General features: G+C 43.9%; 1 protein-coding gene across 1 annotated transcript in view; it reads left to right on the forward strand.

The window, feature by feature from the left end:
- The window catches only part of AGPAT2 (1-acylglycerol-3-phosphate O-acyltransferase 2), a 70,553-nt gene extending 51,389 nt beyond the window's left edge, over positions 1–19,164 (forward strand). The window contains exons 3-6 of the mRNA XM_040324105.1: positions 7,407–7,582; positions 11,051–11,146; positions 16,829–16,901; positions 18,638–19,164. Of these exons, the coding sequence (XP_040180039.1) occupies positions 7,407–7,582; positions 11,051–11,146; positions 16,829–16,901; positions 18,638–18,801 (509 nt within the window). The 3' untranslated portion in view covers positions 18,802–19,164. The remainder of the gene's footprint in view (positions 1–7,406; positions 7,583–11,050; positions 11,147–16,828; positions 16,902–18,637) is intronic.
- The last annotated feature ends 7,321 nt before the right edge of the window (positions 19,165–26,485 follow it).

The raw sequence follows: 26,485 nt of genomic DNA on the forward strand, positions 1-26,485 counted from the left end.
TCCTCCAATGATCAGACTTGTCCTGACAACTCCCCTCCCAGGAAGACCAGTGAGCTGCTGTTTCTCCTTCACTAGCTTTCTGAGGCAAAAGTTAATAATTATGTTTTTATATCTATACACAAATGCTTTGCCTTTTAATTTCAATTTTAAACTGAATGGGTTGTTTTACAAGGTGAGGATTTTCATATACTTTGGCAAGTTGGGTAGGAGGTGGCAGACACAATCACCCACTGACAGGGGAGGGCTGGCAGCCTTGGGCCTGGGGGGCAAGTTTAGTCAAGTGACCATTGAACCGCCAAATCAGCTCACCATCTATGGCCCATCTGTTTTTTCAATGCAGCCTCACCAGTGCAGCAAACTCCAGTGCCCATCAATGCAGCCTGATCACTGGGGCAGGTTACATGGGGGGGATGGGGGGTCAGCTATGGGTTTCAGGGTCTCACCTCAGTGATCTCAGCAGGTTCTTGCATACCACAGCCTCCTGGGGGGGGGGGGGGGTAATGCTCCTGGCCCTGGGGTCAAGTTGCAGCCAGCACCCAGCCCTGCATCCCGACTCCCTGGGACACCCTGCCTCTGCCTGCTTCCAAAAATCTGGTCTCCAGGAGTTGTAGTTTCCTCTGCGCTGCTCTGTTTTCCAACCGCCGGCAGCTTGAGCGTGGACTACAACTCCCTAGACCAAAATACAAAAAATGGTAGCGCCCATTTTGAACATAAGTCAGGGCGATCTTGGATGCAATTGCCACCCTGCCCCCTGGCCCAGCCCTCCCCTGCCCACTGAGCGAATCAGGAACCAACAGAAATGTGGAAAGTGTATGGCTAATTTAAAGCAGTTGTATTCCGCTGGACATTTATTTTTCTTCCTGCATGGTAAAGTCATAATGTGCTAGTATGCATCACATACTAGCACATTACGTGAAACTTGTCCCATCTTCATCCGTCTTGCTTTGCTTCGACTCTGTGACTGGTCTGTGCCGTGATGACGTCACTCCAATGCATGCGCACAGGAAACGCCGTTCACGGCACAGGGCTCTGAAGGAACGGCACAGGGCTCTGAAGGAACGGCACGGTGGTTGTTTCTTCAAAGCGCATTCACTGTTGATGTCACTGGCTGCATGTAATGCAAATATCTCCTAAATGGCGCACGTTTAGAAGATATTTCCAATACCTATAGGTAAGCCTTATTATAGATAAAAGTCAGTAAAGGAAGTTTAAATTAGCGGGTCTGCTTTGTTCTATCACAGTAAAAATAAAATGATTTTCTCATTTTGCGATGAGGGACAGGTTTCAGATCAGTGCGTCCCTTGCAAGCACTTTTCCACCATTATTTTTCTTACTATCCAGCCACTGTCAGGGGCACCTTGTTCCTCTTAGATCCATTAACAGTAATTGGACCTAGGACAGAGACGTGTCGCTCTGACTGTGAATTCATCGCCCAAGCTGCCCGCTAGCTCCAGCCACAGCGTGAACGTGTTTTGTTTTGGATATCTGCCTTCCCAGACTTTTCATATCTTATCATTTTACTGCCATTTCTCAGTGCCGCTGTTAGAAAGCCTATTCCTTTCTCCAGTACATTTGGCTTCCAAAGAGCTATAAAATATAATACTCTTCGGATATATGGCACAGTTCGGACATGAGTGCTTCCTGAACACCCTCTAGCAGAATGTGATGGATTAACCCAATATTTTTTTCACAGGGGATTAAACTGTAGCTGAAAGTCTATACAGCGTTTTCCCGAAAAAATATTTTTAGAACCCCAGTTTAGCTATAAATAAAATCATACTTCAAAAGGGCGATTCTCCATTATTTTTATATATATATATATATATATATATATATATATACCTGCTCACCACACCTACCCAAAACTCTTATAGGTTACAGTAGGAACAAGATCTCCCTAAATCTATGGATATCCAGGACTGGCAAGAAGTCACAAGCAACCTGTCCCAAGTGTCAATTAACACCCCTCTGGTAGAATGTAATTATAAAACATTGATGAGTCCCTACTAGAGTAACTAAACTGCGCCCTCAGGCCTCATCTACATTATATTGTCAAAAGTATTGGAACACCTTCTTTTACACACATGCATTTTATTGGCATCCCATTTTTAGTCCGTAGGGTTCAATATTGAGTTGCCCCACCCTTTGCAGCTATAACAGCTTCAACTCTTCTGGGAAGGCTGTCCACAAGGTTTAGGGAGTGTGTATTTGGGGATGTTTGACCACTCTTCCAGAAGGTAAGGCACTGATGTTGGACGAGAAGACCTAATGGACACCTCAGAGTGGCCATCTCCCCCCACCACCATGCTCCCTGACACAGGCTGCGGGTCAGAGCGAGGAATGTCCGGGGAAGGTATGGGGGAGAGTGGTTGGTCCGTGGGACGATGTGCGTCCGCAGCCCCCGCCTGTGTGCCTCTCTTACCGCTGGTGCTACTGGCGGCAGCAGCACTCGTCGGAGCCACCCGCGACGGCGCCATCTTGGCCGGATTCATGGGAGAAGCTGCCACGTGTTGCCGGAGAAAATAGTGGGTGATCTCAGGTCCCCTCGGCTCCCCAGCGGTTGGCGGATGTTTGCGGTCCCCCGGCATGTGAAAGGGGCTTGCCTGAAACGATCATCGGGCAATTCCCAGCCTCAGTCCGCCCAGAGCTCCAGATTAAGCGTCTTCACACTGCCATCATCAAGCCACGCCCCCCCTCAGCCATTTCTTTATGGATCTTGCTTTGTGCACTGGTGCACAGTCATGTTGGAACAGGAAGGGGCCATCCCCAAGTGGGGAGCATGAAATTGTCCAAAATTTCTTGGTATGCTGATGCCTTAAGAGTTCTCTTCACTGGAACTAGGGGGCCAAGCCCAACCCCTGAAAAACAGCCCCACATAATTCACCCTCCACCAAATGATTTGGACCAGTGCACAAGGCAAAGTCCATAAAGACATGGATGAGCGAGTTTGGTAATGAGGAACTTGACTGACCTGCTCCAAGTCACTTTGGATAAGTCTCTATGGGCTTGCCACATCTTACCACTTGGATTTTTGCCCATTCCTCCTCGCAAAACTGCTCCAGCTCCTTCAAGTTGGATGGTTTCCTCTTGTGAACAGCAATCTTTAAGTCTGACAACAGATTTTCTATTGGATTGAGGCCTGGGCTTTGACTAGGCCATTCCAACACATTTACATGTTTCCACTTAAACCACTCAAGTGTTACTTTAGCAATGTGTTTGGAGTCATTGTCCTGCTGAAAGGTGAACCTTCGTCTTAGCCTCAAATCACACACAGAGTGGTACAGGTTTTACTGAAGTATATTCCTGTAGTTAGCACCATCCATCTTTCCCTCAACTCTGACCAGTTTCCCAGTCCCAACTGCTGAAAAACATCCCCACAGCATGATGCTGCCACCACCATGTTTCACTGTGGGGATGGTGTTCTTTGGGTGATGTGATGTGTTGGGTTTGCGCCAGACATAGTTTTCTTTGATGGTCAAAAAGTTCAATTTTAGTCTTATCATACCAGAGCACCTTCCTCCATACATTTTGGGAGTCTCCCACATGCCTTTTCCCAAACGCAAAACGTGCCATTTTGTGTTTTGCTGAAAGTAATGGCTTTCTTCTGGCCACTCTGCCATAAAGCCCAACTCTATGGAGCGTACGGTTTATTGTCGTCCTATGTACAGATACTCCAGTCTTTGCTGTGGAACTCTGCTACTCCTCCAGGGTTACCTTAGGTATCAGTGCGGCCTCTCTGATTAATGCCCTCCTTGCCCGGGCCGTGTGTTTTGGTGTGCGGCCATCTCTTGGCAGGTTTGTTGTTGTGCCATGTTCTTTCCATTTGGTTATGATAGATTTGATGGTGCTCCTAGGGATCATCAAAGATTTAGATATTTTTTTTATAACCTAACCTTGACTTGTACTTCTCAACAACATTGTCCCTTACTTGTTTGGAGAGCTCCTTGGTCTTCATGGCAGTGCTTGGTTAGTGGTGTCTCTTGCTTAGGTGTTGCAGCCTCTGGGGCCTTTCAAAAAGGTGTGTATATGTAATGACAGATCATGTGACACTAGATTGCACACAGGTGGACATCATTTCACTAATTATGTGACTTCTAAAGGCAATTGGTTGCACCAGAGCTTTTTATGGGCTTCATAACAAAGGGGGTGAATACATATGCACATGCCAATTATCATTTTTTTATTTCTGAAAAATAGTTTTATTGAAATATTTTTCAAATTTTACTTCACCAACTTAGACTATTGTGTTCTGATTCATCACATATAATTCAGATTAAAAAAAATATGAACTAAAGGCTGTAATGTAACAAAATAGGTAAAAAGCCAAGGAGGTGAATACTTTTGCAAGGCACTGTATATATTATTGGCTCCAGAATAGAGATAGCAAAAAGTTGGAAATTCTCTACTGATTTCTATAGATTTAGTCAAACACAAGCTAAATCGGGTTATGGCCAATTACAAATTCAGGCGCATTCTACATAATACCTGAGACCCGGGACGGCCGACTCCTTTCTTTTATTATCTACTTCTCCCACCAAGTTCATGCTTTCCCGTTATCTTTTCTATAACACCAGGCTGACCTCTCTTCTGAGTCAGGCAGATCTTTTTCTTTTCTTTCTCCTACTATTTCATTAAGATATTGGAATGGTATGTCTATCTAAATCCCATTTCAACTTGAACTAACCATGAGAAATATTTCACGTTAACATTTTCTTTGTTAGTGATATGAACCTGTGTAACTGGAAAGATGTATTCTCAAAACACAATACTGAACAAATTGATTCTGTATCAGAGCCTAATTGTATCATTTGACATCTCCACAGTGGTTGTGCATTATCTGTACAAAAAATATTTATCCACTTTGTGCTTTATATCCTTGTGCCTTTAAAGTCCAGTCGGGACCCATTGTTTTCTTCTGAATTATCTGTACAAAAACAATAAACACATTGAAATATGGATATAAATAGAATTACAGAATATACATTTGCCCATTTCTTAGGCCCTGTACACACGAGAGGATATCCGTTGGAAGCGGTCGGCCGGACCGTTTCCAGCGGACATTTCTGCTCCCGATTTTGATCTGATGGCTGTACACACCATCAGATCAAAATCCCTGCGGAAAACATACGCGGTGACGTGGCCGCGCCGTCGCCGTGACGATGACGCGGCGACGTGCGCGACCCTGGAAGGTAAATACTTCCACGCATGCATCAAATCACTTCGACGCATGCGAGGGATGGGGATCGCTTGGACTTATCCGGTGAGTCTGTACAGACGACCGGATCAGTCCAACGGACAGGTTTCCAGCGGATAGATTTCTTAGCATACTAAGAAATTTTTATCCGCTTGAAAACCGTTGGCTGGAGAAATCTCCACCGAAAAATGTCCGCTAGGCCGTACACACGACCGGATTTGTCTGCTGGAACTGATCCACGGATAAATCCAACGGACAGATCCGGTCGTGTGTACGAGGCCTTAAGGGTTTCTGTGCAGCTCTGCATCAGATTTCCGTCTTTCTGAATAGCAAATTACCTGTGTTACCCATGTTCCCTGTAGAGTTTTGTTTTCTCCAGCTTTACAGGTGTTCTTTTTTTTTTTTAAAGTGTATTTTGTGCGTGTACTCGAGAGAGGAGCCGGACTGCAGGAGTTGGGAGTAGGCAGGCCTCCCCCAGAGGCAATCTGCCATGTTTCTCCATGCCCCGGGTGGCAATGGTGGGTTTGTGAGGGGGTCCTCCCACACAGCCCGCCCTACCTGCTCCGCTTTGAAGCCCAACAGGGCAGAGGGACCCCCTATAAGGGAGTGAGAGGATTAGCCCGCTCAACCAGCCCCGTTAGTCCTTCGCCTCTCTTTTTAGAGACCGCGTGGTCAAAGTGCGTGCATGTTAACCCAATTTCGAGTGCGTGTAAGTGTGGTGGTTTTCGTGGGAGGGGGGTGGGTGTACTAAGCGCAGGCTTACCTCGCATAGCACACCCACCGGGAGCCGGGCTGAGACCACCAAACTCAATTCACATGTAGCTGAGACCGGGATCCGAACCCCTAGCTGCAGAGGTGAATGGCTTGTCAGCGCAGTGCCAATCGCATTGAGCCACCGCAGCTCCTCTACAGGTGTTCTTGCGTACACACGATCGGAATTTCCGATGAAAAAAGTCCATCTGACTTTTTTCCGCCGGTGTTTAGAAATAGAACATGTTTTATTTTTTTCCGATGGAAAAAAAAAACAATAGGAAATTCCTATAATCTGTGTGCAAGTCAACGCATGCTCAGAAGCATTGAACTTTATTTTTCTCGGCTCGTCTTAGTGTTTTACGTCACCGCATTTTGGACGGTCTGAATTTGGTCTGACAGTGTGTATGCAAGACAGTTTGAACGGAATTTCGATGAAAAATTCCATCGGATTTTAGGCCATCGGAAATTCCGATCGTGTGTACGGGGCATTAGAAAAGTAATATTTTGATATCTGTTATAAGCATCTTTTCTGGAGACTTTTCTTTTTAAGGTCTGCCAGACAGATGAGCCATCACTAGGTTTGCTACATAGATAGATCTAAATCTGTCCGGTTCAGCAGGAACCGTACAAATTTCAGTCCAACCATGGGCAGACTGATTGTACTGAAGTTGATCTATCATTTTGACTTATGTACAACCAGCCTGTCAGGTTTTTCTTGTGCGATAGCTGCCAGCAGTAATCATTCCATTCTGACGGCAGGGAAATCTCCTGCTGTCAGAATACTATAGCGCAGTGGGAGGGATTCCCCCATCAACTAACTTTGTTGATTGGAGGAATCAAGCAGTTTTCTTTCGTTCATCCTGTGGTTGAACGAAAGAAAATTGCATTATCTATGGCTTGCTTAGGAGATATAAAAAAAACAGCATGATTCAGCCTGTCAGCATTCTTATATCAAAGAAATATCTGTTTTGCGTGGAATCAGTGCTTAAATTATTCACCCTGCTGTATACTCTTTCCAGCTCCAGGGCATCCATGCTGTGACCTGCCATAGAGAGACACTATCATTATAGTGAAAAAATGGTAAAATTCATAAATAATATTTCCCATTACCACATCCAGTCTTTGATCTCCTGCAGAGTTGGAGGGGGTCACTAGAATGCTCCACATGTGACACTTCCGAGTGGGTTGGATGGTTGTGTCTTCCTGCTGTGGCTCTTTCCATCTGCTGCGCCAGTAGCGTGTCACTTTAAAACGACAGTTGGGGGCAACTAAGAGGGGAATAAACTTGATGTTCTTCTCACTTTCTGGTATCTTTCTGGGACAAGAAATGCAAGGAAACCACCCGTGTGGGGATACAGATAAAAGTTTACGCTTTACAAATATTTAAACATCAGTTGCCGCAATACCTGCTTGAATAATTTCTGTTGAAACCTATTTTTTTTTTATTTCCTTTTACTAGGTCTGATGGAGATCCTACCCGATCGATGCGTGCAGATCGCCAAGAAAGAATTGATGTTTGCCGGTTCCGTGGGACTCATCACCTATCTTGGAGGTGTCATCTACATCAACCGCAAACGCACAAGCGATGCCAAGTCTATCATGGCATTAGTAGCACGTGCTATGACAGATGACAATGTAAGTAGTGGCACTTGGGCAAAATCTCGGTGGAGGGTCTAATAAGCTGAGCATCTCCTAGAAAATGCTGACTTAGTGGCTCTCGGATGTGCTACAGCAGGTGGAGGGTCCCCAGAGAATGATGAATTATTACACTTATTATTAATGGGCCACTGAGTATGACAGTGCTTTTTAAATATACTTATAAATTGTGTTATGGAAAGACAAATAATTTTGGAAAGCACACTTATTGCAGCAGATTACCGTATTTATCGCGGTATAACGCACTCCCGCGTATACCGCGCACCCCTAAAGTGGCCCCCAATCCTGTGGAAAAAACGTTTTTTTTTGTTTTTTTGTACTTACAGTTTTGGTGTCTTGCGCGGCGGCCTCGGGTCCGGCGTCCTTCTGCGGCTTCGGGTGGCCTCTTCGGCAGGTCCGGCGTCCGTCTTCGGCGGGTCGGGTGTCCTCTTCGGCGGGTCGGGTGTCCTCTTCGGCGGGTCCGGCGTCCTTCTGCGGCGTCCTCGCGTCCTCCCCTCTCGTTTCCCGCCACGAGTTTGAATACTGCGCCGGCATATACCGAGCGCAGTACACTCGTGAATCTTCGGGCAGGCTCGGCAACTGTCGCGCTGACGTCCTGTACGCTCAGGACGTCAGTGCGAGAGGCGCCGAGACTGCCCGAAGTTTCACGAGTGTACTGCGCTCGGTATATGCCGGCGCAGTATTCAAACTCGTGGCGGGAAAGCGAGTATCGGCGTATATCGCGCACCCACGATTTTGCCCTGATTTTCAGGGCAAAATAATGCGCGGTATACGCCGATAAATACGGTATGTAAAGGAAATATGAAAGTCTGATTTATTTGCCTTTTCGGCTGAGATTCCGTGTCGCTTTTGAGCACTGATGCCCTGTACACACGTGCGGTTTTCCTGACATGCCAAAACCCGACGTTTTTCCTGACGTGATTCCTCTCAAGCCTGCCTTGCATACACATGTTCAGTAAAAAAAAAACTCAAGCAAAGTGCGGTGACGTCCAACGCGTACGACGGGACTATAAAGGGGACGTTCTATTCAAATGGCGCCACCCTTTGGGCTGCTTTTGCTGATCCTCGTGTTTGTAAAAGTTTGGTGAGAGATGATTTACAGTCTTCGTGCTTTTCAGTCCGTTACAGCGTGATGGATGTTCTATCTCCATTACGAAAAGCTAGTTTTACCAGAACGAGCGCTCCCGTCTCATACTTGATTCTGAGCGTGCGCGTTTTTTTTCCACTCGGAAAAGCATACACACGAACGATTTTCGCGTCGAGAAAAAGACTGACGGGACACACAACGGGAAAAAATATTGCGGGCAGTTTTCTCATCGGGAAAACTGCTATGGAGCATACACATGACTGGTTTTCCCGACCAATCTAAAAAATGGCAGTTTTCTTGTTGGGAAAACCGGTCGTGTGTACGAGGCATGAGAAGGAAAAAAAAGTTGTCATTATTGTTGGTCTTGATGGTTCCATTAATAATGAGTAATGGCGAGATAAAAATGGCAAGGGTCAATTTAAGGCCCCGTACACACGACCGAGGAACTCGACGTGCCAAACACATCGAGTTCCTCGTCGAGTTCAGTGTGGAAGCCGCCGAGGAACTCGGCGGGCCGACTTTTGCCATTGAACAACGAGGAAATAGAGAACATGAGGTCCTCGTCGGCTTCCTTGGCCGAAAGTGTACACACGGCCGGGTTTCTCGGCAGAATTCAGCTCTGAACCGAGTTTCTGGCTGAATTCTGCCGAGAAACTCGGTCGTGTGTACGGGGCCTAAGAGTTATCTTTAGAGCCCATTCACATTCATCTGTTACACTAACACATAGTTGAATGCACATTCGAATAGCAACCCACAACACTAGTAGACTAGCGGGCAATGCATCTGCAGTACACCCCAACGCACCTACTGCAATGCTAATATGTAAATGGGCCCTTCGAGTTCAGCATCACGTTTTGGGATCTCCTACAACTATTACACAAATGGTATTAATCTGAAAACCATAATAATATTATATTGGTGACTTAAATGTAAAGTACACATTTTATTATTACATTCTGGAGAGAACGTATTAGAAGTAATTTTACATTTTTGGGGACTCCTTTTCTGATGATTGTACCTTTATTGAAATCCAGTGTTAGAGGGCACCTGCTCTAAGGCAGCAGGTCTATCTACGTAAGGAGAATCAAATGGAAGCTACCATATTCCAGGGTTGCATACTAGCTCCAAGGTATTAAAAGTGAACCCGTTCATTGCCTTGAAAATAGCATTTAGCTTGGGACTCAGGTGTTTTGGTTTCCTTCAAATCTCTGTTGGATTGCAACACCTAGGTCAAGGATTTGGTGTTGACCTCACCTGCGCTGACTTAGGTGTCTAAAGCAATCATAAGAAAAACAAAGTAGTGTTGACCTCACCAGAAATGACTCAGAGACCCCTACTGGGGTCAGAAGTATTGGCTTTTGGCGCCTTAGCATGATATCCTGTTCTTGGCATTGGGGTCCAGTTTAAAGATTATTAAGTCGTTACTGAGGCATCCAGAATTTTGGCTCACAATATCGGGCTTAGAAATATAGTTTAAGCTTCGTAAAAATAGCATGGGGGTCTGGTTCTAGATTATGAAGACCAGCTTGTAGATCTAGTACTGAGCAGTAGGTTTCTCAAAGTCAAATCCATAAGATTCTAAGTCTAGTAGTTTAAGCCTAAGGAAATTGGCTGTGGATCCAAAAGATAACATTTACAAATTTGGAGTCAATTGGTTTTAAACACTTATGCTGAGTACACACGATCAGAATTTCCCACAACAAAACCGTGGATTTTTTTTACAAAGGAATTTTGTCTCAAACTTGTGTTGCATACACACAGACACACAAATGTTGTCTGAAATTCTGAACGTCAAGAACCTGGTGACGTACAACCATTACGACGAGCCGAGAAAAATTAAGTTCAATGATTCTGAGAATTGCATACAGACGATCGGAATTTCCAGAACTTTTGCCGTCGGAAAATATGAGGACCAGCTCTCAAATTTTTGCTGTCGGAAATTCCGAAAGAAAATGTCCGAAGGGGCCTACACACGGTCGGAATTTCCGACCAAAAGCTCACATCGAACATTTCTTGTCGAAAATTGCGACCGTGTGTATGCGGCATAAGGGGTCCAGTATCCCGCTAACAAGATATTGTTCTAGGTTTCAGTGTCAAGCTTACTGGACAAGGGCTGCACCGCACTATATTATCTAATATCTTTACCGTTTGCTCAGAGATCAACTACCAGATTCATTTAGAATCCACCCAATCCAGATCTGAAATTATTACAAGCAGGTTGAAATACAGCATTGATAGGAATGGCTTCAAATTGGGATCTAGTTTTCAGCTCATTAGATGCTGCATGGAGATCCAGTGGTAAGTTTGCTGGGTCAGTTCTGATCTTAGGGACTGTCAGTGATCACAAGCTTTCTTTCCAGTTGAAGGTCTGGATTTATCCTGAGGGGACTCGGAACAACACTGGCGACTTACTTCCTTTCAAGAAAGGAGCCTTCCATCTGGCACTGCAGGCGCAGGTAATAATCCAGCTTAATGCCCTGATGGTAATTTTGTCATTTTCATGTCTAGTTTGTAGAATTCAGAGAACCGGCTCTTGGGAACAATTTGCATATTAAAATACCGAGCACAAAAACACAGATGTTCCCTCATCAATTGTGCCTGTTCCATGTCCTTCCAGCAAGACAAGGAACGCCTAAACAGCTCAGACTGCTGCTGAGAAAATTTATTTCATCCATTTATAACATTTATTTCATCTATTTATTTAGTGCCAGAATAATCTACAGCACCGCACAAAGAACACCAAGCCATTCACAACGGTTTATATACCATAGGAGCTTGCACTCTAATTATGTTCACTATCATAGTCGCACTATTGTATATCTTTATGTCTCTGACATATTCTGTAGTGCTGTACAGAAACATCATAGCCAGTCACATCAGTCTCTGCACCAGAGGAGCTTACACCCCAGTCACAAACTATTACATAATTATATATCTCTGACATATTCTGCATCCTGTTAAGAGAATACTAGGTCATTCTCATCAGTCTCTGCACTGTAGAACATACAGTCCCACCACAGTTGCATACTATTTTTGTTCATTTACAGTATGATTCACTGAGAGCACGATCTCCAGGTAGCTTACAGTAAACTGAACTCTCAGCACTTGTACACAAAGAATGCTGACTGCTCAATCTGATGCAAAGACGGGCACTAGAGGGCTAGCTTATTCTGTACAGTGTTACTTTTGACAGCAAATTTCAATTTAGTTTTAGTCGTAGTCTTAAGACTAAAATTTTAGTTTTGATCCCATTTTAGTCTTCTGCAAGTGTTTTAGTTGTGAGTGAGTGAGTGAGAAACTTATATAGCGCAAACAAATGGAAACTTAATCGCCTCAAGGCGCTGGCATCCAGAGTTGTACAGATCTTTCAGAAGAGGTGGGTCTTCAGTTTTTTCCTAAAAACCTGATGGTTTTCTTCCAAGCGGATGGTCGTGGGTAGAGCATGTAGTCATAGTCTTTGATTAAAATGCCATTTTAGTTTTAGTCCCATTTTAGTCATCGTATTTTAGTCGACTCGAATCTCCGTACATTTTAGTCGAATACAATAATTTTAGTCAACTAAAATCGAATGTGTTTAGTCAAATTGTAATGCATTATTTAAGCATTTCTCTAGAATTTCCAAACTCATTATATATTCTGGAGTAAAAAAATCTAATATGTTATAATTATGTTATTATTTATGGTATTTAGATTTGAACAAACTCACAGATACAGATTTAGCCACTCTGGGCGGTCTGAGAAGGCCTGTATTGCTGCAGAGTGCTCTGGACAGTGGTCAGAGGAGACCTGTAATGCTGCAGAGTGCTCTGGACGGTGGTCCGAGGAGGCCTGTAATGTTGCAGAGTGCTTTGGACGGTGGTCCGAGGAGGCCTGTAATGTTGCAGAGTGCTTTGGACGGTGGTCCGAGGAGGCCTGTAATGTTGCAGAGTGCTTTGGACGGTGATCTGATGAGGCCTGTAATGTAGCAGATTGCTCAAGATGGTGGTCAGAGGAGGCCTTGTAATGCTGCAGAGTGCTCTGGATGGTGGTCACAGTCTGCTCTCTTCTTTGGACATGAGCGCCTGGCGGTCATCTCGTGAGTCAGGACTCGGAGTGGGACTCTCGTCTGGATTTGAGAGGCCACTATTGCACAGTTCTATTCTGGTCTCTGGCAGTCGTCACGGAGGGTGCACACAGTCGATTCAACTTGCATGCTTGCTGTGAGCAGAAGAAGGCGGAGCTGTGTGATAACCGGAAGTCAGTTCACAAGGGTAAACGTCCCTGGCTCACATTTCCATCCGGTTTTTGTTCATTAGCAGAAACCGATTTGATTTTCCTCATATTTTTCGTCAGTGGATGAAAATGTACTGTACTTTAGTCCAAAGTACAAGCACACATGCTCAGAATCAATGTTAAAATCAACCAACAATAGCAGAAGTTGACCAAAGGGTGGCGGTAAAGAGCAGAAAAAAATGAAAAACCACGTGATTTTGGGAAAGTTTGTTGAAAAAGTCCTGCCGTGTGTATGCATACCAAGTTCATGGCCAATGCCCTTAAAACAAAACTTATTAGCCGGAGTACCTTCTGGCCTCTGTGGACATCAAAGATGCCTACCTACACATCCTCCTCTCCCCCTGCATCAACACTACCTGTGCTTTGCAACATTACTAGTTTGTTGCCTTTCCTTTTGGCCTGTCCACTGTACCTTGGGACTTCACCAAGGTATCTGAGTGGATCCTAAATCTCAAGAGGTCGGCACTGGAATCAACCCACCACCATCAGTCTCTGGATTTTCCTATTGGCCTAACCAGCAAGAACCAAGCTTGCCATAGTGTGGAGGATTTCAAGTGCGGTACTGAAATAGCAGTGATTTCTAAACCTGGATGCCCTCTCCTGTTCAGTGGACTTAGTTGTTGGCTGAATCCTGCTCCTAATCAACGTCTTGGAACTGGGGATGATTCAAGGGTTTCTTGCAACGCAACCTAATCAAGATTGTCAGACAGTGCCATGGCATTGACTTATGTCAGTGTTTCTCAACCGTTATTCAGTCAAGGCACCCTTAAAAAAATGAATAGTTTTACATATTGCAGAAGCATCCACACATGTTGGACACCAACATTAGAGCTCACGTATTCCTTCAATGCAAGCACACACTGGGACTGACTAGTATTCCAGCATTTCTTCTTCTTTGTTTTCTCTCCCCCACCCAGCTAACGTGACCCCAGTGCTAACAGAGAGGGGGTTAAACAAGGATGCATTTCAGGTGGCCAATGTCCTCCTTATCAACCAATGATGTCCGTGGATGTTAGGATGCTGGTGGCGGGCCTACACAGTCCCCAAGGCTGTCATGTTGCACAATGAAAACCTGTGGCTTTATGTAACAAAAAAACAGACTTGATCCACCTACTAGTTGTACACAGTTTTTGGGCAATTTGGGCAATTTTTATGTATTTTTCCAAGGCACCACTGAAGAACCTAAAAGGTAACCCAGAGTGCCTAGGCACCCTCGCTGAGAAAGGCTGGCTTACATCAACCATCAAGGGGGCACAAGAAGTCGCACAACTCCCAGAGAAGTGTCACTCCTTCTAGCTTGAGTGGAATGTCACCTTTTGGCCCCGTCCACAGTGTAAAGGCATGGAAAATTGGTAGGCTGACTTTCTTAGTCATCAGTGCCTTATTCCAGGGAAATAGTATTTTCATCCAAAAGTATTTCTAGAACTATGTTGCAGGTGGGGGACACCAGATGAGGATCTTTTGGCTTCCAAATTCAACAGCAAGCTGTAAAGATCTGTTGCAAGGACCAGGGACCCTTGAGCCTTCGCAGTGGATGCCCTGATGTCTCATGGGTTAGATTTACTAAAACTGGAGCACTCGGCTTCTAACTTTAGCTTGTTCAATTAAACTTTGACAATAAAACTGTGAAGCTGATTGATTTCTGTGCAGAGCTAGCTGCATCAGATTTTGCACGCTCCAGTTTTAGTAAATCTCTCCAATGGGATTTGTTCACCTTGATCTATGTCTTTATACCTCTAAAGCTTCTTTCTAGCCTGCTTCACAACATCAAGAGGATGTTCCAGTGATCCTCATTGTACTGAGCTTGCCCAGGAGTACAAGATACTCAGACTCCTGGCAGACTCTCCGTGGGCCCTCCCAGTTTGTTAAGATCTTCTGTTACAGGGGCTGGTACATCATTCTGCCTCTCAGTCACTGAATGGCATGGCTGTTGAAGCTCAAGTAATGAGGGGCAGGGGCCTATCAGACTTGGTCGTGCATATGCTACTGAAAGCTAGGAAATCGATTTCCCACAAAGTCTTTCATTACACCTAAAAGGCCTACTTTGCATGGCGCAAAGCTGGGAAATTCCACACCAAGAAGTACACCAAGATGTGTGGGATAAATCCCGTCTTTCCCCTTGCTGGGTCTGGATCAGTGTTTGGTCTTAAGTACCCTCAAAAGTTTAATTTTGTCCCTAAGTATTCTTTTTTTTTTATGACTGCTTGTCTTTCACTCATTATTGAATGCCATTGTGCAGGGTGTCACTCACATTGTTGGCGTTTGTGTGCTGTTTAACTCGCCTCTCAGTTGCATTGATTTGGACATCTCATGGTCTAAAGCCTTGTACACACGATCAGTCCATCCGATGAGAACGGTCTGAAGGACCGTTGTCATCGGTTAACCGATGAAGCTGACTGATGGTCCGTCGCGCCCACACACCATCGGTTAAATAACCGATCGTGTCAGAACGCGGTGAGGTAAAACACAACGATGTGCTGAAAAAATCGAAGTTCAATGCTTCCAAGCATGCGTCAACTTGATTCTGAGCATGCGTGGATTTTTAACCGATGGTTGTGCCTACTAACAATCGGTTTTGACCTATCGGTTAGGAATCCATCGTTTAAATTTAAAGCAAGTTGGCTTTTTTTTAACCGATGGTTAAATAACCTATGGGGCGCACACACGATCGGTTTTGACCGATGAAAGCGGTCCATCAGACCGTTGTCCTCTGTTTAACCCATCGTGTGTACGAGGCCTAAGACTAAGATAATGTGTCTGTTATGCACAATTAAGAAAATAGGATTTTTGTAAAATCCTTTTCTTTAAAAGAACATTACAGGACACAGATCCCTTCCCTATGTTCCCTTTGATTCACTCTTTATTGTTTGCTACTAAAGTGAGGGAATGGAAGGGATTATTCTAGTGCTGTCTGTACAGCTTTGTTTGAATTTGTGTCCAATCAACTGAAGGTAGCTACAGAACCCATGGACAGGTAATGTAGATTAGATGCTTGTGTGAATGTAAAAATGAATTGCATTTGCGGACCTTCTTTAAAAATGAATCGGATCTTTTGCACATATTGAGGGGTGTTGGTGATGCTGGTCTGGAGTGGGGATTCTTCTGACATCCACTCTGATCCCTGGATTAATTCACTGTCCAAACCATCTAGTAAAAGAAAAACAGATCAGGACCTACCGGGTAAATGAAATCAAAGTAAATAGTTTTGTCTGTTACTTTAAAGTGGAGTTCCACCCATAAATATAACATTACATCAGTAGTTTTAAAAAAATGTCATTAGTCCTTTCCGAATTTTTTTTTTTTTTTTTTAGATGCCTTCAAAGTGTTGTTGCTAGGCAGAATAGTTAATCTTCCCACTTCCTGCACCCAGGTGCTTAATGCTTCCTAACCTACACCGCACAGACTCCTGGAAATGTAGTGGGTGTAACTTTCTAGGAGTCTGTGCACTCCCCAGTCATGTGACTTGGACAGCACAGGTGCTGAAACCTGATCTGACACTGCTTGTGCAGCAGTGAGCATCTGCAAGGCTGAAATCCAGGAAGTCATACAGTCTGGCTTCATGATGCCCACACTTAAGATGGCCCCAGTCAATTTCTATTTTATAAAGTGTCTAAATGCTGTAACAACCTAACAAAACAGACCTTAGTTTACAGACTAACTTTACTAGAATACATTAAGCTTGTGTATTACAGGGGTATTTATATTTAAAAAGTGAAATTGTGGCCGGAACTCCGCTTTAATCCCTAATTTATTATTCCCTGGTCTGGAATCTGGATTTTAGACCACTAGAGTTCATTTTGTTTCTATAACTTTAGAGAACTGTTAATTTTGTCTATGGTAATGGTATTTTGTCTCTCTGTTGTCAGGTTCCTATCATCCCAGTGGTGTACTCCTCATTTACCAGCTTCTATGACCGCAGGAAGAACCTGTTCACTGGTGGTAGGTAGACACAGACAGCTTTGCAGATCAGACAAGCTGTGCTCAGCGCCTTAATCCGGCGTGATGGGTGACATCTGCTGTCCAGCTCTTTGCTTTATATTGGAAGAACGTTATCGGCTTCCCGGGGATGTGAGAGCTCTTTAAGCCGCTGGTGGGACGTGCAGAGAATTATTCTTCATGCAGAATTGTCAGATTGGGCAAGATCTGCAGAATATTTGGAGACTCCGGTGGAGGAGGATGACAGCTGTGTGCTCTGCTGCCACCTAATGGACGCACATGTGCTTGCCTGTTCCTGTTTTTCTTTAAATCTGTGCTGACAGAAATACAGAGGCTTCCACTGCAGACCTCCTCCTGAAAATACTAGTTGCTGGGCTGTCCCTGGCTCCCAAGTCACTAACTCAGAACAAGCATTGAGAGCAAGGATCTTAAAACTTTCTAAATAAAGTGACAGTTAATTGTCCTTCAGACTTTAGGGAGCTGGACAGTGACCAGTGGGGAGCAGAATATGCATCGGTATCAGTGGAAGTAAACAATGGGGTTGATTTATTAAAAGAGGAAAGTGCAAAATCTGGTGCAGATCTGCATAGAAACCAATCAGCTTCCATTTTTTTTTGGCAAGGCTTAACTGAACAAGCTGAGGTTAGAATCTGATTGGCTACCATGCACAGCTCAATCAGATTTTTCACTAGTTTTAGTAAATCAATGCCAATTACTGAGGCTTGGTGGTAAGTAAAAAAATTACTACTTGAAGTCAGTAGGAGGAGTAGTGCCCCATGCTTGGTGTCAGTGGGAGGTATAATGCCCCAGTGTTGGTGTCAGTGGAAGAAATGGTGTCTCATCTTTGGTGTCAGTGGGAGGAATAGTACCCCAAGGTCACACAAAGGCAAGCAAAACGACCACATGTTGGATGCATGCTGCATGTTTGAGGTCCAACTTGGAAACTCATCACTGAAGTCCTCAAGTTACCGTATTTATCGGGGTATACCGCGCGCCGGCGTATAACGTGCACCCCAAGCTTAGAAAGGTAAAAAAGAAAACTTACATTTTTGCCCTGCGTCCATCGTCGGCCTTGTCCGGCATCCGTCTGCGGCCTTGCGCGGGGTCCGTCCAGCCTTGTGGGTGTCCGTCTGCGGCTTCTTTGCGCAGGGTCCGTCTGCGGCTTTGGAGGTGTCCATCTGCGGCCTCCATCCAGGTGTCCGTCTCCTTCCAGCGTGTCCGTCTGCGGCCTCCATCCAGGTGTCTGTCTCCGTCCAGCGTATCCGGTGTTCGTTTTTGGATTTGGCGCGAGCCGAGAGGAGCCGGATTTCCTGTGTGTTCGGCTCCTCTCGCGTGGCTGCGGGTGGAGCCGAGCGTGGCCGAGTCTAGCCGTGTACGCAGTACACTCGGCTCGGCTCTTGGAGAGATAGCGGGGATCGGCGTATATCGCGCACCCACGATTTTCCCCTGATTTTAAGGGGAAAAAAGTGCACGGTATACGCCGATAAATACGGTATATAAGAAGTCAGCATGCCAATAAGCTTGCCAGCAACCACACACAGCTGAAATATTGGTCTTTAACCAATATCTATGACTTAATTGCTTTAGAAAATGTCATCCTATGCATATGAATAGGTGGTGAGCAGAGTGGTGCAATGCTGCAGATAACACAGTGGTATTGTTTGCACTTTTTTAAATATACCAATAGTCACAGATAATGTATTCATTCAATATATATCTATATTTTCTTTCATTTCCAGGAACCATCAAAGTTGAGATTCTTCCAAAAATCGATATCGCTGACTTGAAAGAAGAGGAAATTTCAGAGTTGACAGAAGAATGTTTCCACACCATGCGCAAAGTGTACTTTCGGCTCTCCGGCAAGCCGCTTCCAGCTGGTGGACAGGGCGTTTCTAATAAATAGAAGCTACTGGACTTGCAGACATCAGACCCAGAGACTAACTTGTAAGGGGCAGAGCACTGCAAGTCAGACCCATGCTAATCAAACACTGGACTTATCAGATAGCACTGGAGAGGTTTGTACGACTAAACCGTAACTTACCAAAGACCATTAAATGTGGATTTAATATTGGACATTAGTAATACACAAAACAGACTAGTTTTGGTAGAATTACAGACATTTCTGGAAAATTCGCTATTTTGTTGAAATGCAATTGCATTTATTTCGCTGCTATGGGTTATTGTTTTGTTTTTTTTTTTTGGTGTATTTTATTTTTGACTTTCTTGGCAGCAAAAATAAATAAATTGTGAAATGGTAAGTGACAGTAAACAATAATTTAAAGCGGGGGTTCACCCTATCGACAGGAAAAAAAACATTTTTTTTTCTTTTACCTTTAAATCAGGCACTGTAGCGCGAGCTACAGTATGCCTGTCCCGAATTTTTTCCCCCCATACTCACCTTGTAGTCGTCCATCGAAGATACCGGGGAATGGGCGTGCCTCTGGAGACGGAGGATGATTGACGGCCGGCTCTGGCGCGTCACGCTTCTCCGGAAATAGCCGAAATAGGCTTGGTCTTCACGACGCGTGCGCATAGCCTGTGCGCACGCGCCGTGAAGAGCCGAGACCTACTCCGGCTGTCTTCGGGGAGAGTGACGTGCCAGGGCCGGCCGTCAATCATCCTCCCTCTCCATAGGCACGCCCATTCCCCGCGGGAGCCGGAATCTACGATGGACGACTACGAGGTGAGTACGGGGTTAAAAAAATCGGGACAGGCATACTGTAGCTCGCGCTACAATGCCTGTCTCGATGGTAAAATCATGGGATTGTGGGTGAACTACCGCTTTAAGTATTGTTGTTTTTTTTTATTTTAAATAAAATATTTAGCTTTTTTTCTTTCTGTGCATAAAATGTCAAATATTAAAATACACCAAAAAAATCAATGAGCATTTTACAAAGCAACAATTTTTTTTTTTTTTTTTACGATTTATATATTTTATTTTCAAGCTATTTTTAGCAGAATTAATAGTGAAACTGGGGGCCAAAGGAGAATTTGCTAATTTTGCAGAATTCACTCCGCTCATTGCTGTTGGAAATATTGGGATAAAGGACTTTACAATGAATACATAGCACACCAGCAAACAGTGTAACATAGAGAGCTGCTTTTCCCATAAAGGTTACAGGATAGGTCTGATATGCTCCATGTCCAATGGACCATTTTCAGAAGCTAGGAACCATACTTTATTGACGGCAAATTAAACATTTTCCTTGGACATTGGTAACTTGACTCCTGGCCGGTGTATGGTAAAATGTTTTATGGGACCATGTAGTGGTCTGCAAATCTAATCCCCTGTACACACGATCATAATTTTCGACAGCAAAAGTCTGATGTGAGCTTTTGAACGGAAATTCCGACCGTGTGTATGCTCCATCGGATTTTTGCTGTCGGAATTTCCGCCAACAAAAGATTGAGAGCTGGTTCTCAAAATTTCTGATGGAAAAAATTCAGTCTGTAGCAATTCCGACACGCACAATTCCGACGCATGCTTGGAAACAATTCGATGCATGCTCGGAAGCATTGAACTTCATTTTCTAGGCTCGTCGTAGTGTTGTACGTCACCGCGTTCTTGACGGACGAAAGTTCAGTGAACTTTTGCGTGACCGTGTGTAAGCTTGAGCGCAATTCCGTCGGAAAAACCATCCAAGTCGTGTGTACGGGGCATTACACCTTGTCAGAAGCAGTATTGACCCAACTGAATAAGGCTGCTACCATACCAGCCAGGATTGTTTGGTGTGTGGTCAACTTATACAGTTTTTGGTAAATATAAGGGGGTTAATACAGAGGTTTGACAAATGATCTTCAGCATGTGACCTGCTTAAAACAGTAAGGTAAAAAAAAGCTTATTAGTTGGTAAGGGAATTGTAGCCCACATATTACTTCTTACCTTATAAATAAAAGGAGAAGTAGGGCCAAAGCTCTTTTGGCCCTACTTCTTCTATCAATCACAGAAGTGCACCCAGTTCTGCACTCCTGTTACCCGTTTTCAGCTGACGTCACTCAGGCATTCCAGGCTTTGGAAAGATCCCAGCTTTAATGTTGCCTTTCACCCAGATCCCTGACTGGCAGCTGGTTCAGCCTCTTAGCATGATTCTGAGAGCCTGGGCCATCTGCTCCCACCCCCTTCACAGCCTAGTGCTTCAGTGAGCGCTGGAGGTGCAGAGCAAAGTCAGTCACCGGCTCTCTGCAGACTGAAGACCAACAACTGAGTGATCAGCAGTCTTTGATTTTTCAGTTCTCAGTCTTGGAGGCGGTTAAGGACAACTGCAGCGTTCATTCCAATGCTGCATCCTCCCAGGTAAGTATGACTGTTTTCTTTTCCCCCAAACTTCTCTTTTAAAGTTTGTCCTCTTGCACCTCTCCCATATTTAATGCAGCGAAGTGGGCCAGATTTTCCCTGTCACCTTTTTCCTGCCCAAAATATTACTGATATAATTAACTTTGATTTTATAACTGTCTATACCTTTTCTTTGTCTCCTGCAATATGTTGAGATTTCTGAAGCCTCGTACACACGCCCGAGGAACTCGACGGGCAAAACACATCGTTTTCCTCGTAGAGTTCCTTGTTAGGCTGTCGAGGAACTCGACAAGGCAAGTTTCTCCATTCCCGTCGATGCTCGACGGGATCCTCGACAGTTTCCTCGTCAAAAAATGTACACACGACCGGTTTCCTCGGCAAAAAAAAAATCCCAGCAAGTTTCTTGCTGGTTTTTGCCGAGAAACTCGGTCGTGTGTATGAGGCCTGACACTGTCTTGTGTAAAGGATGGCCAGTTCCAAAGTTTTGGGGTCACTGGTGTCAAGGTTTGAATTCCTTTATGGGAGGCAAAAGCATAGTCCTCCATGTCCCTGGCTTTATGCTGGTTTTCAGGTGGGGAAAGTATTTACCCCCAAATCTACCAGATCAATTGCATTTCAATCACTCAGTTCTCCAGAAGCGAAGGCTAAAAAAGCCTCAAGGCTTGGCTGTTTTATTTTGCTAGTTTCCCATTAATTCCATGCATTTTGCTAAATGTATATAATGCAGCACTATGTAGACGCTCTTCAGACATCATTTCTTATACATCTTTTATAGTATTGTGTCCAGTGGAATATGAGATTTTTCAGCTTTCCACAGGTGAACTGTAGACACGTGGAATGCCCTGTCCATGGGAGCCCTCTGTAAACAACTGGATGCATTTTGGAAATGAGTTGGGTAATAAATATTTCCTGTCCTGCTGCTCTGCCCCAAATAATAAAGTCCATAATCAACAAGTGGAGTCAGAGAGACCATTAAAAGTTAATGCGGAACTTCACCTAAAAAGGGAAGTTCCGCTTTTCCTTCTCCCCTCCACTACCACCACCATTTTTGGAAACTTTTTTTTTTTTATATCGTTTTAACAAGTACCACTCCCACTTCAACTAAGATCGCCTAGGCGATGCGAGTGGAAGTTGGCACCTCTCATTGCAACCTCCTGGAACATGTTGCAGATCCCAGGAGGCTGCGGGTCCATTCACAAAGTGCCATGTGACTTGCGCATCTACAGTGGGAAGTCGGCTTCCCACAAGCAAGAGGGTGGTGCCAAGGACCCAAAGAAGGTACTGGATCCTGGACTGGTAAGTGTGTGTTTATTACAAGTCAGCAGCCACAGTATTTGTAGCTGCTGACATTTAATTGTTTTTAGAAACGACTGTAGCTCCTCTTTGATGTAGTGTACACAGGTAATTTTCCTAAATAATCCACCAGCCAATGAGTGTTTCTATGACAACACTGGCACTGCTTTGTTCAGGAACTTTCTGCATATGTAGTGCCCATAACGCTATTGTTTTTGCCTGCTACAGTGTAGGGAGCGCAAAATTCGCAATATTAGATCTAGGAAGACTCACAAAAGGACTACAATAACATTTCTGTGATGCACTTATTTGTACATATTGCACTGTAAATTATACAGGAGAGAAAAATGCACAAATGCACCTGTTTTTGCCATGTCCATCAGTAGCACAGTGCAGAAATAACGTGCAAAAAAAAGGGCTGAAAATGCCCAAATCAGCCAACAATGTAGGTTTTTGTGCCTTTTCCATTCTCCGTCTTTATTGGACTCTGATTTGACAGCTGATGATGGCTGAGTTTATTAATAATAATTTTTGTGTTTTGTTGTTGTGTTTCTTCCATTGTTTCTCTTGTTTTCCTGTTGTTGTGTATAATCACAGCTTGCACTGGACTAATGACTGCTGCTTTTATGTTTTATTGTTGCCAAATTAATCTATGAGACTCTAATTTCAGTGTATGACACTCTATAGAAGTATTAGAGGTGTAATTAATTACAACCCGCCATCAAATAATATATTTTCTATTTTTATTATCAGAGGGTAAAATGTTTTACTTTAAAAGTGACAAAATTCCTTAGCGTTTTATCTTATTTTTATGTTTATGTGATTGTTTATTAAGTAGAACTGTTTTTCTTTGTTCATTGTGCCAAACCAGAAAACATGGTGGTCGGCCTTGTGGCAGATTGTGAAAACATACAGGGATTGGTTTACTAAATCTGGTGCAGCTCCTGCATAGAAACCATTCATCTTTCAGAATGTACAGTGGAACCTTGGTTTACAAGTAACACGGTTAACGAGCATTTTGAAAGACAAGCAACTTTTTTTTTTTTTAAATCCTGACTGTTGTCTCGCAAAACAAACAGAATTCAAGCTAATGGCATTTTCCCAGAGGTGCGGGGGCGCTGGTGACACTCGGAACGGTTCGGAGATACTCGTAATCACTCGTAAATACTTAGGCCCAGATTCACGTAGAATCGCGGTGGCGTAACGTATCGTAGATACGTTACACCGCCGCAAGTTTTCATCGCAAGTGCCTGATTCTCAAAGCACTTGCATGAAAACTTACGCTGGCGGCCTCCGGCGTAAGCCTGCGTAATTCAAAGGGGCGTGTGGCATTTAAATTAGGCGCGCTCCCACGCAGGACCTACTGCGCATGCTCCGTTTTGAAATTCTCGCCGTGCTTTGCGCGAAGTGACGTCATTTTTTCGAACGGCGACATGCGTAGCATACTTTCGTATCCCCGGACGTCTTACGCAAGGACAAAAATGTTTCACATTTCGACGTGGGAACGACGGCCATACTTTATACAGCACATACGTGGGCTGTGTAAAGTTAGGGCAGCAAAAACGGTCGTGGATCGCCGTAACTACTAATTTGCATACCAGACCCTGGTTTACGTTGCAAACTCCCCCCAGTGGCGGCCGAGGTATTGCATCCTAAGATCCGACAGTGTAATTCAATTACACCTGTCGGATCTTAGGGCTAACTATGCGTAACTGATTCTATGAATCAGTCGCATAGTTAGGAAGACCCTAAAACAGAGATACGACGGTGTATCAGGAGATACGCCGTCGTATCTCTTTTGTGAATCTGGGCCTTAGTTCCTGAGTGTGTCCGAGCCTTTCCGACGGTTTTTGAGATCAGCCGACCTGCCCATGAGTATTTTCGAGGCTCTCCTGCACCCCCCACCTCTGGCCACATGCGGTATTGCATGCCATAGAAGTCAATGCGGAACAAATTATCTTCATTTACATTGACTTCTATGGGGAAACTTGCTTTGATATGCGTGTGCTTTGGATTACAAGCATTCTCCTGGAACGGAATATGCTTGTAATCCAAAGTTCCACTGTATTGTCAAAGCTTAATTGAACAAGTTGAGGATAGAAGCTGATTGGCTACCACCAGATTTTGCACTGTCCAGTTTTAGTAACTCAACCCCACAGTCTTCCACAGTTAACAATTATAAACTGTTTCTCATGTATGTATGTATGTGACTATGGGCAGATCTTGCATTTATGATACAACACTTGTAAGACGCATTGGTTCTCTTGCACAACTCTCTTCCCAATTTCCATTGCTTTTCGCTATGCATTTCCTTATTTTTGGATTATGAAGGTGATGGCGGATGCATTTGGAAGATGGGGATCTCTTGATCATTAGCACAGAGGAAACACAAGCTAAACTTAATTATTTCAGACCTTCCTACCACTGAGTGAGACTTCTGTTCCTCATGGTGTTGTAGTTTATCATTAAAGCTGGTCATACATGGAGCGAATTTCAGCTGATTTCAGATGAACCCACCAAAATTTAAGTGGGTGACCTTGTCTGCTGCCACCTGCTCGAGATCCCTCAATTGGAAAATGAAAGGGGCCAGGCAGAAAATTGTTTCAGAGGAAGGCACTGTGAGGGAGATTTACTAAAACTGAAGAGTGCAAAATCTGGTGCAGCTGTAAAAGCTTAATTAATTGAACAAGCTGAAGTTAGAAGCTGATTGGCTACCATGCACAGCTGCACCAAATTCTGAGTGCGCCAGTTTTAGTAAATTTCCTAGTGTTCGGGTATTTGAACAACTTGGTGGGGCTGGCTGTCAAATTGACAAATTACAATTGTAGTGTGGATGGAAGAATCAGTTGGATCTGTATGTGTATGTGATCAATAAGTGTGTTGTCAGCTTCAAAATCCTCTTGAGATCTTTGAACAGTACAACTGAAAATCAAAACTGCACCTTCCAGTTTATATTGGTAGGAAACAACAGAGGGAAGTTATTAAAACTGAAGCAGACACAATTTGGAGCAGCTGTGTGTGGCAACCAATTGGCTTCTAACTAGACATGTGCACACTTAAATATTTCGTTTCGGAATCTTGTTTTCGTCCGAATTTTTTTTTCTTTCGTTACTCCCGAAATTAGTTTTTATTTATTTTGTTTAGTTATAAAATGCATTAGTCCAAAAATCCGAATGAATTAAGGTCGAATCTGTCATTGAAGGCTTATGGTGTCCGTCGAATGTTCTAAGAAGATTCTACGGAGCAGCTAAACTGTACAACGCAGCAATCATACATTTCCGGTCGAATGTTCCGCCTATAGAAGAATTCTAATGTTGTATGACACTGGTAATAATTATATTTATAAATTATTATTACTAGTCAACTAACATTCAAATTCTTCTATAGCCTATGGGCTGAGCATTTGACCGGAAATGTACAATTGTACAGTTTAGCTGCTTGTCGAATCTTCTTAGAACTTTCGACAGACACCATAAGCCTTCAATGACAGATTCAACGTTTGTATGTTTTTCGCTGTTTCGTCGAATCTTCATCGTTCATGTCGAATGGTCTACCCAACACTGCCTCTATAATGTCAAATCTTTTCTCTCTATGTAGAATAATCTCAGACTAATAGAGTTAGGTTAGGCACAATCGACCACAGATTCGATAGACACAGATTGCTATTGTCAGCGTCATGCTGAATCTCCTATCTATATCGAACTGTTGTAGCAACGAAAACTAAAATAAAGCATTTTTTTTATGTCGGATGTTTCGGATTTCGGATTCTGCGCGTTCGTTTTCGTTTGTTAAAACGATAACGAAAATACCCGAAATTCGGACGAAAACTAATTCACATGTCTACTTCTAACTTCATTTAGTTCAGTTAAATTCACATGTCTACTTCTAACTTCATTTAGTTCAGTTAAGGTTCAAAAATAAAAGATAGAATCTGATTGGCTGCCATGCACAGCTGCTCCAGAATCTAGCCACTCCAGTTTTGATAAATTCCCCTCAATGC

Source organism: Rana temporaria, chromosome 9 (genome assembly GCF_905171775.1).
Source record: "Rana temporaria chromosome 9, aRanTem1.1, whole genome shotgun sequence".
NCBI lineage: Eukaryota > Metazoa > Chordata > Amphibia > Anura > Ranidae > Rana > Rana temporaria.